The 14,279-nt window shown below is 44.5% G+C and overlaps 2 protein-coding genes across 3 annotated transcripts; one reads left to right on the forward strand and one right to left on the reverse strand.

Moving 5' to 3' along the window:
• The first annotated feature begins 1,463 nt into the window (after positions 1-1,463).
• On the forward strand, positions 1,464-3,260 carry LOC119321886 (AIG2-like protein D). The gene is made up of 5 exons (XM_037595403.1): positions 1,464-1,700; positions 1,801-1,873; positions 2,033-2,125; positions 2,420-2,503; positions 2,889-3,260. Exons 1-5 carry the CDS (start codon positions 1,561-1,563, stop codon positions 2,979-2,981), a joined length of 483 nt encoding a protein of 160 aa, XP_037451300.1. The 5' UTR covers positions 1,464-1,560; the 3' UTR covers positions 2,982-3,260.
• A 465-nt stretch (positions 3,261-3,725) lies between these two features.
• On the reverse strand, positions 3,726-11,323 carry LOC119321885 (auxin response factor 5-like). 2 transcript variants are annotated; one of them, XM_037595401.1, is made up of 14 exons: positions 10,878-11,323; positions 10,622-10,740; positions 9,307-9,405; positions 9,156-9,212; positions 8,903-9,058; positions 8,725-8,809; positions 8,535-8,625; positions 8,227-8,391; positions 7,995-8,117; positions 7,846-7,921; positions 7,633-7,762; positions 5,316-7,168; positions 4,495-4,685; positions 3,726-4,187 (listed from the first exon to the last, which is right to left on the reverse strand). In XM_037595401.1, exons 1-14 carry the CDS (start codon positions 10,927-10,929, stop codon positions 3,989-3,991), a joined length of 3,396 nt encoding a protein of 1,131 aa, XP_037451298.1. In that variant the 5' UTR covers positions 10,930-11,323; the 3' UTR covers positions 3,726-3,988. The 2 variants fall into 2 exon arrangements, with proteins under 2 accessions (XP_037451298.1, XP_037451299.1); XM_037595402.1 differs by lacking the exons at positions 9,156-9,212; positions 9,307-9,405; positions 10,622-10,740; positions 10,878-11,323 and adding an exon at positions 9,135-9,149.
• Between the last annotated feature and the right edge of the window lie 2,956 nt (positions 11,324-14,279).

Consider the following 14,279-nt stretch of genomic DNA (forward strand, 5'->3'; position numbering starts at 1 on the left):
TCTTTCACCGGCCTCACACCGTTGAAACATTTGATCACTTTGTTTTTTCAATATATCTGTGTTTTAGAAATCCTTTTGAATCAAAGAACAACAAGGTTTGCCCAGCTTCGGTGAGGGAGGAGCAATGACGGTGGCGCGTCTTCGGCTCGCTTCAGTGCTTATAGTCGTCGCTAGATGGTCCACGGACATTGTTGTAATTGTTATTACCTTTGTTATTATTTGTACTGTCATAATTGAAAATGAATAAATTGAAAGTTTCTCATAAAAAAATAAAGAGAGTTCTTTGTTATTATTTGTACTGTCATTATTTGTACTGTTATTATTTGTTCGGCTTCCAATGCTCCACCTTGTATAGGTGCTAAGGCTGTCATATAGACAAAAAATCTGATGTGGCAAGGTAATTAAAAGGAGAGAGATGAGTGTGATGACCCAGAAAGAAACAATGCCAAGCGCGAGAACCTAGGGAAAACACTTAAATTGGAAGGATCCCACCAATATATGAATAACTTTAGTTGCAAAATCATTAAATGAAGGATGCTTAGCACCAACAAATTAAGGTCATGTTTGGTTCATAAGTCCTAGGAGTTTTTCTAGTCCCAACTAAAAAGTCCCTCCCTGTTTGTTTCCAGAGACTAAAAAGTCCCTAGTCCCTTCCTAGAGGTTATTAAATGACCATGTTGCCCCTAATATATAGAAAAATAACAATCAAACAACACCATGGGGTGGCGGGCCAATGAATGCATGGAGAGGCATTGTTGGAAAATTCCCAAAAAATCTCAAAAAAGACTCTCCTTGAGAGTCTTCTTCATTTAGTCCCAAATGCCTAGTTTAGTCCCTAAAAAGTTCCTCCCGTTTGGTAAAAAGTCTCTAAGAGGGACTTTTTCTAGTCCCTACACAAAAAAGTTCCTGGAAACAAACACCTCCTAAGCACCTATGCATTGGGGGCTTTAGAGCATGCTTGGATACAAGGGACTATTTTTAGTCTGACTTAAACTAGTCTCTTTTAGAGGCTAAAGTTCCAATCACCCCTGACTAAAGAGAGGCTAGAACTAGTCTTGAGACTAAAAATTTTTAGTCAGGGGAACCCTACTAAAATGTGGATTAGTCCTCTCTCTCCTCATTTAACTCATCTCGTTTAACACATGCGAGTTATAGATTTGAGGGTTTGGAGGATAATAAATGCTCATTAACTCGACTTTAATCTATTTAGTATTTGTATCCAAACATGGGCGAGGCTAGCAAGTTTTAGTCCCACTACTTTTAGTCATGAGACTAAAACGTATCCAAGCATCCTCTTAGTTGCTAACATTTTCAATGTGCTTAACATCTCATGTAACACCAATACATTGGAACTGGCCTTTACTCGAACAGATCCCCACGATCCGGAGGTTGTACACCCATGGTCAGCAACCTTAAATAAAACACAATTTTACCCCTGAAAAAAACAATGTCACACGAATGCTGATACAGTACCAGATACGCATCTTCGTGTAGCGTCCGGCCTGTGTTTCCCCGTCCCCTCTTTGCAGCTGTCACCGGCGGCTACTCTACTCTCCCCGCATGGCGTCGCCTCCACCGCCGGCTCCCGCCGCCGCGGCCGCCCACAGCGTGTTCGTCTACGGCACCCTGATGGCGGAGGAGGTCGTGCGCGTCCTCCTCGGCCGCGTCCCGCCGTCCTCCCCCGCGCTCCTCCCCAACCAGTACGTGCGCCCTCCGCTCCACTCCTCCCGGCGTTCGTCCTGTGTTATCCCTCTCCCTCTGCGCCCCCCTGTCGCTCTTCTCACGTTGCTTTTGTCGCAGCCAGAGGCTCAGCATCAGGGGCCGCGTCTACCCGGCGATCCTGCCCGTCGACGGCAGCAAAGTCCCCGGGAAGGTGCGTGCAATCCCCCCCACACACACATCGCGTTTGCTTGGTGTTAATTTTCTTAGGTTGGCCGGTGCGAGTTAAGATGTGAGAAATGGCGAGTACTGTCAGTATGGAACGGTTGAAGTGCAGAAGGAGTGACAATCTGTTCCTGTGTCTGTGCTGCAGGTTTGGAAGGGGATCACTGACAGGGAGCTCGATGTGCTGGACATCTTTGAGGATGAGCAGTATGTCAGGGAAACTGTTGGTATCTCGCTGACCGTAAGTCCATTCGCCGGCCTAGTTCTCTGCTCCAGTCGATGGTAGCCGGATTCATGCCGAACCGCAAAATTCAGTAGAATGTTCAGTTGGAATCAGTTATCCTGATACCCTTTTTAATGATTGAGCCCTCTGTTTGGAGGGGGGAAAAGCATGATTTTCGTATTTGTCTTTAAAGGCATGCAGATATTACTGCTATCAAGTGGTTTTGTTCTATCATGAAAGGATGGCACCTTAGAGAACAATTCTTCACTAGACTGTTCCACGGAAACAGGACTGAGTACTTTGGCTATGCAGGATTCAGCGGACACAATGATCGCCTATACATACATATGGGGGAATGTGGATGATCCTGACCTCTATGGTGAATGGGATTTTGATGTGAGTACTTCCCTTCATGCTAATCTTAAGCATTTTTTGTATGATGAATGAAAGGCAGACAAACACCGCCGCTATCTAACTCAGCGCATGCACCAATCTGATGATGCTATGAGAAAGCAAAGCTGTTGCAACATATGTTATTAAATTACACGTATAATGCTACTATTTGTTAAACAGTCTCCATTTGCTCAGCTGATACGAATTCTGATACGAAGAATAACATCACTAATTTACCGTGCTTGATTTAATGAAGTTCTGAGTATGCCACTATTTGCTGCTCACTGGTATATGCTATTTGGCAATGTCTTGCTCTCTTCGGATTTCCGGGGCATGTTTCCGTAGTATCCATTCAAGCACTGACCCGTATACTACGTGGTATCTGTAGGAATGGAAGAAAGTGCATCTGAACGACTATCTCACAATGACACAAGATTTCAAGGAGGAACTGGAACAGCTTGAATCTGAGACACATGATTGAAGCTTGCCAATCATTCTTCCAGAAGGATTAATTCGCCAATTTATTGTATGTGCTTTGTTCAACCAGCTCTAATGTGAATTGTAAATAAGGTATTCATCGGATTGCCATCAACCTAGCAAAAAAATAAATAGTTTTCATATCTTGTGACGACCATAGACTCGAGGTGTTCAAGTCTACGTTCTTTTCTGTGCTTTTTGGATCCGTCAATGCTGCTTGAGACATTTGCATGTGAAACAAATTAAACTTGAATTTGTTTTGCGTAAGTTGTACTAGCCCTTTTGCCTGTTTTGCCATATGCTGTCATGTTAAAATTTTGCCTATGGTATATACCTATCAGTCACACTCTTCATCCCTCTTGATCAATGAACAGTTAATAAGTTCTGTCATAAAATTCAGCCAAAATAAGGGGTAGAGAAAGTCGTGCTTCCAAAAAACATGTGTAAGAGGTAGTCCTGGCAATAATCAACAAAACTCATCACATTTCCAGTATGCCATGAAAGGTCAACAGGTCCATTTGGCGGATTTAGAACCAAATTTCATATGGGTGTTTGATAAGACCAAACAGTAGAACTACATGGAGGCTTGTTATCTCAGTTTCATTTTTTTAGTAAACCTAGCAGTTTCTATTTGGGGATGGTGACCTTAATAAGGGCTACACACAACCCAACAATAGTCCAGTACAAATGTTCTTCCCAAGAACATACTATCTTCAGATCTGCCTAACTGTCTCAGGTCTCTAACAACTCTGGGAAAGTTTTCAGTTCTCATCCCTACGACTCGTTTCAACTGATAAAACTACATATATATCCAAAATAAAACCTAATCTGAGGAGCATTTTTCCTCACAGCTATAAGCTGACGCATCTACACTACATTCTTCACTGCATTTCTTTTGCAGCTTTGATGATTGCTGTAGTACACATGAATCCATAATGGTGAAGACAAATAGTGAATACAACTAACCAAGATGTTAACATGATAACTATGTGAATGCGCCTCTAAGTCATGTCATTCGAATTGGTCATAGGGGCCAATGGAAGGGTTCCCGGAGTTCTGCTCGTAACGAGGCTTCCAAGTATTCCCTCCATCTGAGCTGCTGCAAGCCTGGTTGGGCAGAACATTGCTCCCTAAATCACCATCCAGACTCATCTTCTGCACTTCTTGAGGGGACAGGATCCTAATGCACTTCACGCAATTCACAAACTCCCTGCATCATCCACATGAAAAAAATTAGGGCAGCGATGGATAGAATCTCTCACGGTGAACATTCATGTGCACATCCTATATGCATCAACACAAACTTAGATGTATGAAAAGAGGATAGTGGCACCAAACGCAGTCTATTCCAGTTTTTTCCTCCCCTATTTATGTTTCAGTTATGTCAGCGTCCTGGATTGATCCTGTTTCACATTTCTAAACATTTCTACATGTGTCCTTTTGACAAACTTTATTTGGTTCAGACCGGGAAGTTTAGAAATTCAGTTAAACACAGGCAGAAAGGCAGATGGACTTACTCCCATGGGTCATCGCCGAGAAGTAGGACGTCATCCTCATGATCTGTGTAGACTAGCTTCCAACCGATTCTCTGTCGGTCTTCAAGTTGCCCCTCTATACCAAACATGCGGGCCAAAGCTTGATTCAGTTCTCCATATCCAGAGAACCTACCGATGTCAATGGACCGGCCTACAGCTCCACGCTTGTACACCTACAAGACACAGTTTAAGCTAAGATACAAAAGGGGAAGCATACAACAAAGAAAGCATACTCTCAAGAGAATATGGCTCCATAATGAGCATGGCCATACGAGGGCCCTGATTTCCAACTAACCCTTTAACAAGCTTTTAAAGCTCTATGTGCCTATGTGTGACCATCTCATCCACTACACATAGAAGTGTTGTCTTACAACATACTCCCTCCGTTCCAAAATAGATGACCCAACTTTGTACTAAAGTTAGTATAAAGTTGAGTCATCTATTTTGGAACGGAGGGAGTATATCTCATGCAATCAGTTCTTATCTGAACCATCAACCACCATTTCAAACATTATTACATACAGAATGTAAAAATTATATTGGTAAAAAACTGTAACTTTGCTAAACTACAATTGTTGTTGTGTGCATTCCTTTTTTAAAACTTTTTTACAGGCAATTGCAATGACATTATTTTATAACTAGCTGCTGGATCATAACTTAGTTTTGAGATGGTCATGTTCTTAAAATATCTCAGTGGAGGGGCTTCATTTTACTACTATTTGGTAATATAGGCACCACACGACATATACTGCCTTAAAAATCGTACTTTCAATAGGATAAGCACATAACAGAAAAAGGAAAACCTTGGTGAATGTACGCATCCTCTGTGGTGGAGCAGCAGGAGGCCAAGAACTTCTGTTCATTAAGGCACCATCATTAATTGCAGAATCGATGGAATTAAAAGCCATATCTGATTGACCAAATGACTGTGAAACCATGGAGGTTGATATCTCTTGACGGGCATCCTTTTGCATCTGGTAGTTGTTCTCATCATCAGTTGAGAAATGATTCTGATACTTCACAGAATCAAGTGCATTTTCCAACAAGCCTTCTGTTTCCATAGGAAACCCTAATGGGCCATCATTGTTCATCCCAAAGAGGGCACTGTTACTTGGATCCACACCTTGAATTTCTACATCAGGAAGTTCATCTTTGAACATCTGGTGCTGGTTGAAGTTAGAAGTGGCGAAACCTTGATGCAGAAGTCCATCTGTTTGTGAAGGCCATAATGAAGTTGCTGACGAAGCTGTTTCCAGGTTGTCTGTTGGCAGTGCATTGTTCATAAAATTTTGAAGGCCGGACACAACATTTGGTAATTTCGAGGTGATCGCACTTGACTTAACACCATTGTTTAACTTTGGCAATTCCTTGGTCGTTACTGGAGTGACTGATACAGCTTCAATGGGGGTCAGAATTGACATCTGAGCAATAGAGTGTGGCACCTTCTCTGTGCTGACTTTGCAATGATCATTCCTGCCAATGGTTGGCTGCGCAAGATGGTTGCCATTAGCTGTGGAAGGGGATGTCGAACAAGAAGGTATTTCTTCTGTAACAGCAGATTGTGCAGCACCCGGAACTATCATGGTGTTACCAGTTTTGGGGATCACACTGGTAGAAGAGATCTGTGCAAAGGCAGCTTCTGACACATATGTAGGTGCAACCTGTTTCTGTGAAGGCTTCTGCTGTTGCTGCTCTTGCTGAATGGGCGGTGGCAGTTGTGTTGTCTGCAATGAAGAAGTTCTGCAGTCCTGTTGGGGCATCACTTGTTGCTGGGCAAGCGAATGTGAATTCGACAACTGCTGTTGCATGTCTACAAGAAAATTTTGCTGCTCTTGGATTATTGGTAATCTTGAGAGTGTAACTGCGGATTGTGACATCAGTGACTGCTGCTGTAGTTTCTGTAACAGCTGCAAGTGGAGTTCCTGCTCGGACAATTGTGTTTGCTGACTTGCCAGATTAGCTAGCTGCCCAGGCAACTTATTTAGCTGCTGCTGCTGCTGCTGCTGTAACTGTTGGTGAAGTAAAAGTTGTTGCTGCTGCATCTGCAAATTTTGGTCCTGCAGTTGATGAGACTGAAGCAGGTGCTGGCCACTGGACCCATGCTGGTTTTGAGTTGGTGATGGTGGCGGTTGTTTTTGTTGCTGTTGTTGCTGCATCTGATTCTGGAGAATTACTTGTGCCTGGACATTATTAGTTTGAGGGTGGGCCTGGCTTAGGGGAATTGCTTGGATACTGGACTGCTGTTGCCTCTGCTGATCTTGCTTCTGATCTTGGTGATTTCTGATGGCACCTAGCTGATTCAACGGAAGTGCTGCATTTGACAAATCATTAATAGGTTTCATTTGCTGATGGAGTTTGGGAGGATTAAACTGCATGCTATTCTGTTGTAGTAGATGGTTCTGCATATATAACTGCCTTGCAAGATCGGCAGCGCCAATATTTTGCATCGCAGGGTTACTCGCTGATCGGTAGTACTCGGACTGCATGGCTGTGCTAGCTAATGAGGAGCTCTGCTGCCGGTTCATGTTCATCCACTGAACCAAACTCAGGCCAGGCATTGTAACGCTCTGGGTTTGAGGGTCCTTTATGCATACCTCCTCACCAAGCCAAGGCATTGCTCTCTTCAAAAGACTTTCCATCTCTAATGACTCATCATCTGTTAATTCAAATTTAGAAGAGCATGAAGCATGCAAATTATCAGACATGATATGGTAATATGGTTAGCATTCTCCAATTTTAAGAACAGTGGCATCCATTTACTGACACATTTCAGTTCAATCTACTGTTTGCAAGACAACATACTTGATTATCTGTTGGTATGTTAAGATATGCAGACAGGTTATCTGTATGGCACATAAACTACGGTAAAATCTATATTCACATGCTTCTTTTGATGCACTTTATGTGCTGGAAGACTAAGAAACATAGTATATTCTCTTCCAGAAAAGAAGATAAAAAGTACCAAAAGCAGTCAATCACCACTCCACCAAGTAGTCTTTATGTATCTTTGCAATTAAGATCTTTACCCCCATACATGCAGTTAACATAGTGATTTGAAGAAATTCACCATTTTTTTACTGCAAGAATTCACAGTCTTTGTCATACTTATACCAGACGTACCTAATTGCCTAGGGCGCTTCACACCGAAGAATGGCTGGGGACATATGAAAAAAGGAGCAGCAAGCGGTTCAATCTCCCATATTGAAACTCTGTTCCTTCTTTCTCCTGCAGCCGACTCGTCCCACCCAACCTATCAGAGAAAATCAAATCAGTGAATCAGAAAGAATAACACAGTGCAAGAGCTGCAATTAGGATGGCGTTTGTAAATCCAACCTGTAAGCTGCGCCACTGGGAATTTTTCCATCTCACTGGATCTAGATCACTTATTCCAGTTATCGTACCCATGTACCTGAAAAGTATTAGATATGTCAGCACTATTTGGAGCTTCAGAGGTAAGAGTTTGTATGGGTAACTTGACATACCGTCTTGTTCCTAGTTCCTCCATCTCGCACATCATGCGGAAGCGCATCCCTAAAGAGATCTGATTACTGTACATTGCCTTCTGGTATTTGGCAAACGGGATAACAAATTCAGTAGGACTGGCCCTGAAAGTCCACAGTTCATAACATAGTCATGATAGCTACTGAATCTACGTAGAAACTTTTAGGTAATTAGCATGGTTATTGAAACTAAACCGCAGATTTAGAAGCTCACCTAGGGTTATAAAATATGGTAAATGGGCTGGTGTTGGCAGAAGCATGTGCAGCTGCGGCAAGGACACCTATGTGCATACTGTCGCTTGAAAGTACCGAAGACGATATGTTCGTGGGCTGTCGGTTAGCGCGCCTGATTCCCAGTAGAAGTTGCTGCTTTTCATCTCTGGAATGTAGCAAATAAAACGAAAATGTGGCATTTACATTTCCAGTTCTGTTCTCTATTTCAAATAATCTGCTGCTAAAATTGGAACTCTAGGATGAACCGATATATGCTTAAAGAAGATGGACGGAAGCATGGGCATTTACCTAACAAATATGACAGAATCACCAGCAAATAGCTTCTTGCCACTCACAAAGAGGCTCCAACCAGTAGTAAGTAAATGTCTTTTGGGCTGACCTGGTTATTACCAAGCGCAATTATATTAGTTAAACTCGAATCGTACTCAGTTATTGCAGCAGAAGGAAGCTCTCCTCAATTGTACTACATTTTCTGTACCCCGAAATATATGACGGAATGTCCACACATTGTCATGTATATCCCTGGCCTGCAACTCTTGGCACGGAGGCTGCAACGAGAAATCCTACAGAACAGAGTAACGAAATTAAGATGGCACCATGATACTGGTACACGAGCTTTGTCGTGGAAAAGACCTGGAAATCTGATGCCTGCTTACCAGGGAAGGGAATATCTTCTCCGCGGCACGGCGAGGCACGGAGAAGCCTCCGTGCGTGCTCGTATCGCTAGCGGTGAGCGTCTTGCAGAAGAACTCCATCTGTGGCCTCGCTTGTCTCAGCGCAAGCTCTGACAGCTGCAACGCCTCTTTTGCATACTGATAAAAACACATGATCAGGAGCAACACAAGGATTAAGGGATTGGAAACATGCAGAGAAATTCTTGGGGAAAACCTGCAGAATTCAGATGCTTACTGTATTCACTGGCTGAAGAGTCATCTGTGCATACACCTCATCAGTATCCGGGTCTGCCTGAAAAAAAATCAAGAGACAACATCTTTCAGAGCTTGCAATAGCGGGCATGCCGTGTTTGTCGAACAGTAGGGGCAGTGGTCTGTTAGATTACTTGCAAAGTGACGCTGTGCAGAAGACATATCAACTTCGATGGAAGGTTGGGGTAGCTCGGCACGTGTGCTTCGACATCCTTTTGCATAGAAGCTGCAACCTGAACCAGACACATACCAAGTCCAAGTAAGTTCCTTTTTCTATTTTGATTTGAAGATAAAGAGAAGTTCACTCGGAAAAGAAAAAAAGATAAAGAGAAGTGACTATTATTATTGAATAAAGATGCAACACAGCGTTTTCATCCATACAAAAAGTAAGAAATTCAGGCGGCTAAACCAAGTACCAGGTATTTTGGACAAGGGTTTTCCAAAAACAAATCCAGCTGTTTTCTGTACACGTATGCACTGTTATCCTACCAATCATACATTGCTAAAACTTTCCGTTGTAAAACATGAATTATCTCATGGAATGATTAAGGAAGTACAAGCATTCAAACATGCTTCCCTTTTTATACGCCAACTTTCTGCGGCTTCCCTAAAAAATTAGGAGAAAAGTAATTTTGAAGTGCAGAAAGTGCAGCCTCATGAGTGAACTCCTTTTAGATGAACTCTGCATGCATAGGTACACTGCTAAAGTGTTCCCCCCACATATCATCATGGGCAACACAGCCGAATGTCCCACATACATTAAAAAAAACTTATTTTTCTTGCTGAACTTTTTAAAAGGGGAGCACAGTTGCAGAATTAGGGATTGATCTTTTACAGAATCTATCAAGAACACCGTAGCATATCAGCTGAAAATCTTTCTGAAAGCAGGCTGTTTTTCCAGTGCAGAATCAGTGGAAGGTGCAACAGAAATCAGGACCATAAATGCAAGCAATGCAAAGCTATACATCGATGGATGTTGCATGTACCAAACTTGATAACAAGAAAACAGTACTCCTATGCTCTACAAGGCACCAAAAGCCAACAGAAGGAAAGGAAGCAAGTAGGCCCAAAGCTCCCAACCACTCCTCCAATAACCCAAGAATACCACTGGCTTGAGATAGCAATTAGTAGCAAGCAAGTATAGTCCCCCAATCACAACTACTGAAAATGCAACATGTTTGATAGCATCTTTTTTCGCCCTAAGAAGACCATGTTAGGAACCCTCTTGAACTTCAAAGGATTCTCCCATGGTAGATTAAATCATAAAAAAAACATAAATAAAAAACAAATGCTTACTCTAAAAGAAGTATAGAGCAGGGAATCGATTTAGTTGGCTAGAGGCGCAAAAAAGGAGGGGAGATAATCATTCTTCAAGAACAGAACCAGTGGGAGCATAGAACGAACACTGCGGAAATGGCACTCGCCAGTAGATAGGTCTCACTCACTCACCTGCTCGCTGTGGCCTTGGGGGAAGTAGACGACGAGGCTGCCCACCGGCGGCAGCGACACCAGCGGGCCGGCGCAGGCGTGCCACAGCTCCCCGTTGATCGCCGGCGCCTTCCGCTCCCCTGCGCCCACCACCGCGTCAGCGACCAAGAAAAGGAGAGACCCCTCCTTCCTTTTCTAGCTGTACCACCTCCGCCTCGTCGAAGCGCGGGGAGGGGCCGGAGAAATGCGCGAAAAGCAAGAAAGAAGCAGCAAGTACCTTCGCAAGGAGCCGGCGCGGCGACGGCGGAGCTCGCCGGCGACTGCGCCATGGCCGCCTCCTCACACGCGGAAGCTAGCTAGCTTCGAAGGCTCCCGCGCATGAGTCACAGAGGAGCGCACGCGGCGCCGAGTTCTTCTTTTTCGCTCCTTTTCGCGGTATGGGTCCCGGTCACCGGCTGGCTCGCCGGCCGGGCTCTTCCAGAAAGCTGCCGTGCCCCAGCGAGCGGCGGCGGCGCCTCCGTCCCGACAAGCTAGACCAGAAGCAGCAGCAACACGGAGACCAAGGACCCCGTCTAGTCCTACCACTAGAGAGAGAGAAAGGGAGCTAGAGAGAGAGAGAGAGGGATGAGTGTTGTGAGCTTGCTGCCGCTGAGGCAGGCCTCTGGGCTTTGCTGTCGCTGGTTGGTGCGTCGTGTGTGCTGCTGCCTGTCGGGAGTTAAAACCGAGACGCTTCTTCTCTCTCTCTCTCTCTCCTCTTCGAGTTCTTTTTTATACTCCGTTTTTAGTGAAGTGAGAATCGCACCCGAGGGAGCTCCGTCCGAGCTCATCTACGCTTCAGCTCAGCTCGCGGCTTTTCGGGAGGCCATTTCGTGCCTTTTTCTAGTGTTTCAGGAATTATCCCTTCTTTTCAGAAAAGGGGCAATAATACCAACCCCCATTTGTGGGCCTTTTTGGTTTAACAGATTTCTAAGGGAATTTTGGTGTATTTGAAAATTTTCATCAACTCGAACCTCATGCGAAGAATTCTACGCCCATAAATATCATGCGAACTAAAACCATGACAATAATTTTTAAACGGATGAGTAGTAGCATCGAAGATGGCATGCCGCTATTTTTTGTATTTTTATATTCTTGTGTTTTACAAATTTATACTAATCAAAGAAGCCAAAAGGAAGGAAATTGCACGACTGGCATTGCGAGAGGCCGGTTAGTACAAAAGGAATAAATATTTTTCATGCGCGTGTAAACTGAGAAATCAGTCTTCCTAGTTTTTTCCGAGAAAACTTCTGATCTATTCATCTTTCATCATGACAGTATAACCAGAAATAATAAAAATTACATCCAAATTCATAGACCGTCTAGTGACGACTACAAACACTGAAGCGAGTCGAAGGCGCATCGCCGGGCATAGTAGACAATCGGGAAGTCGTTGTGCTAAGGCCCTATGGGACCAGCGCATCAGAACAACAACCGTCGCCATTGAACAGTAGCGTGGATCAGAAGTATCCAACCTGAAGATACAGGAACATAGACGAAATACGGCCAGATCCGAGCAAATCCACCAAGGTCGGATCCATCGGAAACACCTCCACACGGGCCACCTGGCGTTGGTGGTGGCACCTCAGGTGGGAGGTTATAAGTTCACCAAGGTACTCATGGATGGAGGGAGCAGTATCAACATTCTCTATTATGAAACCTTCCGTCGCATGGGGTTGACAGACAAGAGTCTTAAACCGTCCAATACCGTTTTCCATGGTGTGGTACCAGGTAAATCGGCATATCCTGTTGGCAAGATCGCTTTGGAAGTTGTGTTTGGTGATGAACACGATTAGACATTAACATTTGAGGTGGTGAGGATCCAGAGCCCGTACCACGCACTGTTTGGGCGACCGGCTTATACAAAGTTCATGGCGAGGCCTTGTTATATTTACTTGCAGCTCAAGATGCCGGGTCATAAAGGGACCATTACGGTTCACGGAAGTCGTAAAATCGCTTTGGATTGCGAGGAAGGTGATGCGGCCTATGCTGAGTCGGTTTGTGCTACAGAGGAGTTGAAGTTTTATAAGGAAAATGTTGATCCGGCAGACATGGCGCCTCTGAAGAAGCCCACGACTGAGCACGACCCAACCCTGCATTTCAAACCGGCTGATGAGACCAAACTTGTTGACTTTGTTCCTGGCGATTCATCCAAGCAGTTCAGCATCAGCACAAATCTAGATCCGAAATAGGAAAGCGCGCTCATCGAATTCATCTGTGAGAACCGGGACATTTTTGCATGGAAGCCTTCTGACATGCCAGGTGTACCGAGGGAACTCGCTGAGCACACTCTCAATATTGATCCCAAGTTTAAACCGGTCAAGCAATTTCTTCGTTGCTTTAACGAGGAAAGACGCAAGGCAATTGGTGAAGAGGTAGCCCGGTTGTTGGCTGCTGGGTTTATCGTTGAAGTGTTTCACCCTGAGTGGTTGGCTAATCCGGTGCTTGTTCTTAAGAAAAACGACACTTGGTGCATGTGTGTGGATTACACCGATTTGAACAAGGCTTGTCCGGCCGATCCTTTTGCTCTCCCGCGTATTGACCAGATCATTGATGCGACGGCGGGATGTGAGCGTTTGAGTTTCTTGGATGCTTACTCAGGCTATCATCAGATCAAAATGGCAGTTAAGGACCAGGAGAAGATCGCCTTCATCACTTCTTTTGGAGCCTTTTGCTATGTTTCTATGCCCTTTGGGCTCAAGAGTGTCCAATCAACTTATCAGCGTTGTGTGCAGAATTATCTTCACACTCAGATTGGGCGCAATGTTCATGCCTATGTTGATGACATTATGGTGAAGTACAGGAAGAAGGAGACATTGATAGATGATCTCAAGGAGACCTTTGACAATCTGCGAGTTTACAAGATGATGCTCAATCCGGATAAGTGTGTCTTTGGTGTTCCGGCAGGCAAGCTTCTAGGCTTTCTGGTGTCTAACAGGGGTATTGAGGCTAATCCGGAGAAGATCAAAGCGATTACATCTTTGGCTAAACCGGCGTGCATCAATGATGTTCAGCGTCTAGCGGGTCGGATTGCCGCACTAAGCCGGTTTATCAGCCGTTTGGGAGAGAAGGCGATCCCTTTATATCAGATGCTGAAGAAAACATACACCTTTGTCTGGAGTGATGCGGCTAATGCGGCGTTTGAAGACTTGAAGCGGCAGTTGGCTGAACCGCCAGTCCTTGCTGCTCTGGTTGACAGGGAGCCCCTATTGTTGTACGTGGCTGCTAATGCCCGTGCCGTCAGTGTGGCAATCATGGTGGAGCGCAAAGAGGCTGGTAAGGAGTGCCCGGTTCAACGGCCGGTTTACTATATCAGTGAGGTTCTTATTGAGTCAAAGCAGCGATTTCCGCATTGGCAGAAACTTGTATATGGGGTTTTTATGGCAAGCCGGAAGCTCAAGCAATATTTCCAAGGCCATCCCATTACAGTGGTCAGTTCAACTCCATTGGGTGATATAATTCAGAACAGGGAGGCAACTAGCCGGGTTGCAAAATGGGCAATTGAGCTTGGCCCACATGGTCTAAAGTATGTGCCTCGAACAGCTATAAAATCTCAGGCACTTGTGGATTTATCAACGATTAGACTGAGTTGCAGGCGCCGGAGGACAAACCGGATAATACATACTGGACTATTCACTTTGAT

Source organism: Triticum dicoccoides, chromosome 6B, assembly GCF_002162155.2.
Source record: "Triticum dicoccoides isolate Atlit2015 ecotype Zavitan chromosome 6B, WEW_v2.0, whole genome shotgun sequence".
Lineage (NCBI taxonomy): Eukaryota > Viridiplantae > Streptophyta > Magnoliopsida > Poales > Poaceae > Triticum > Triticum dicoccoides.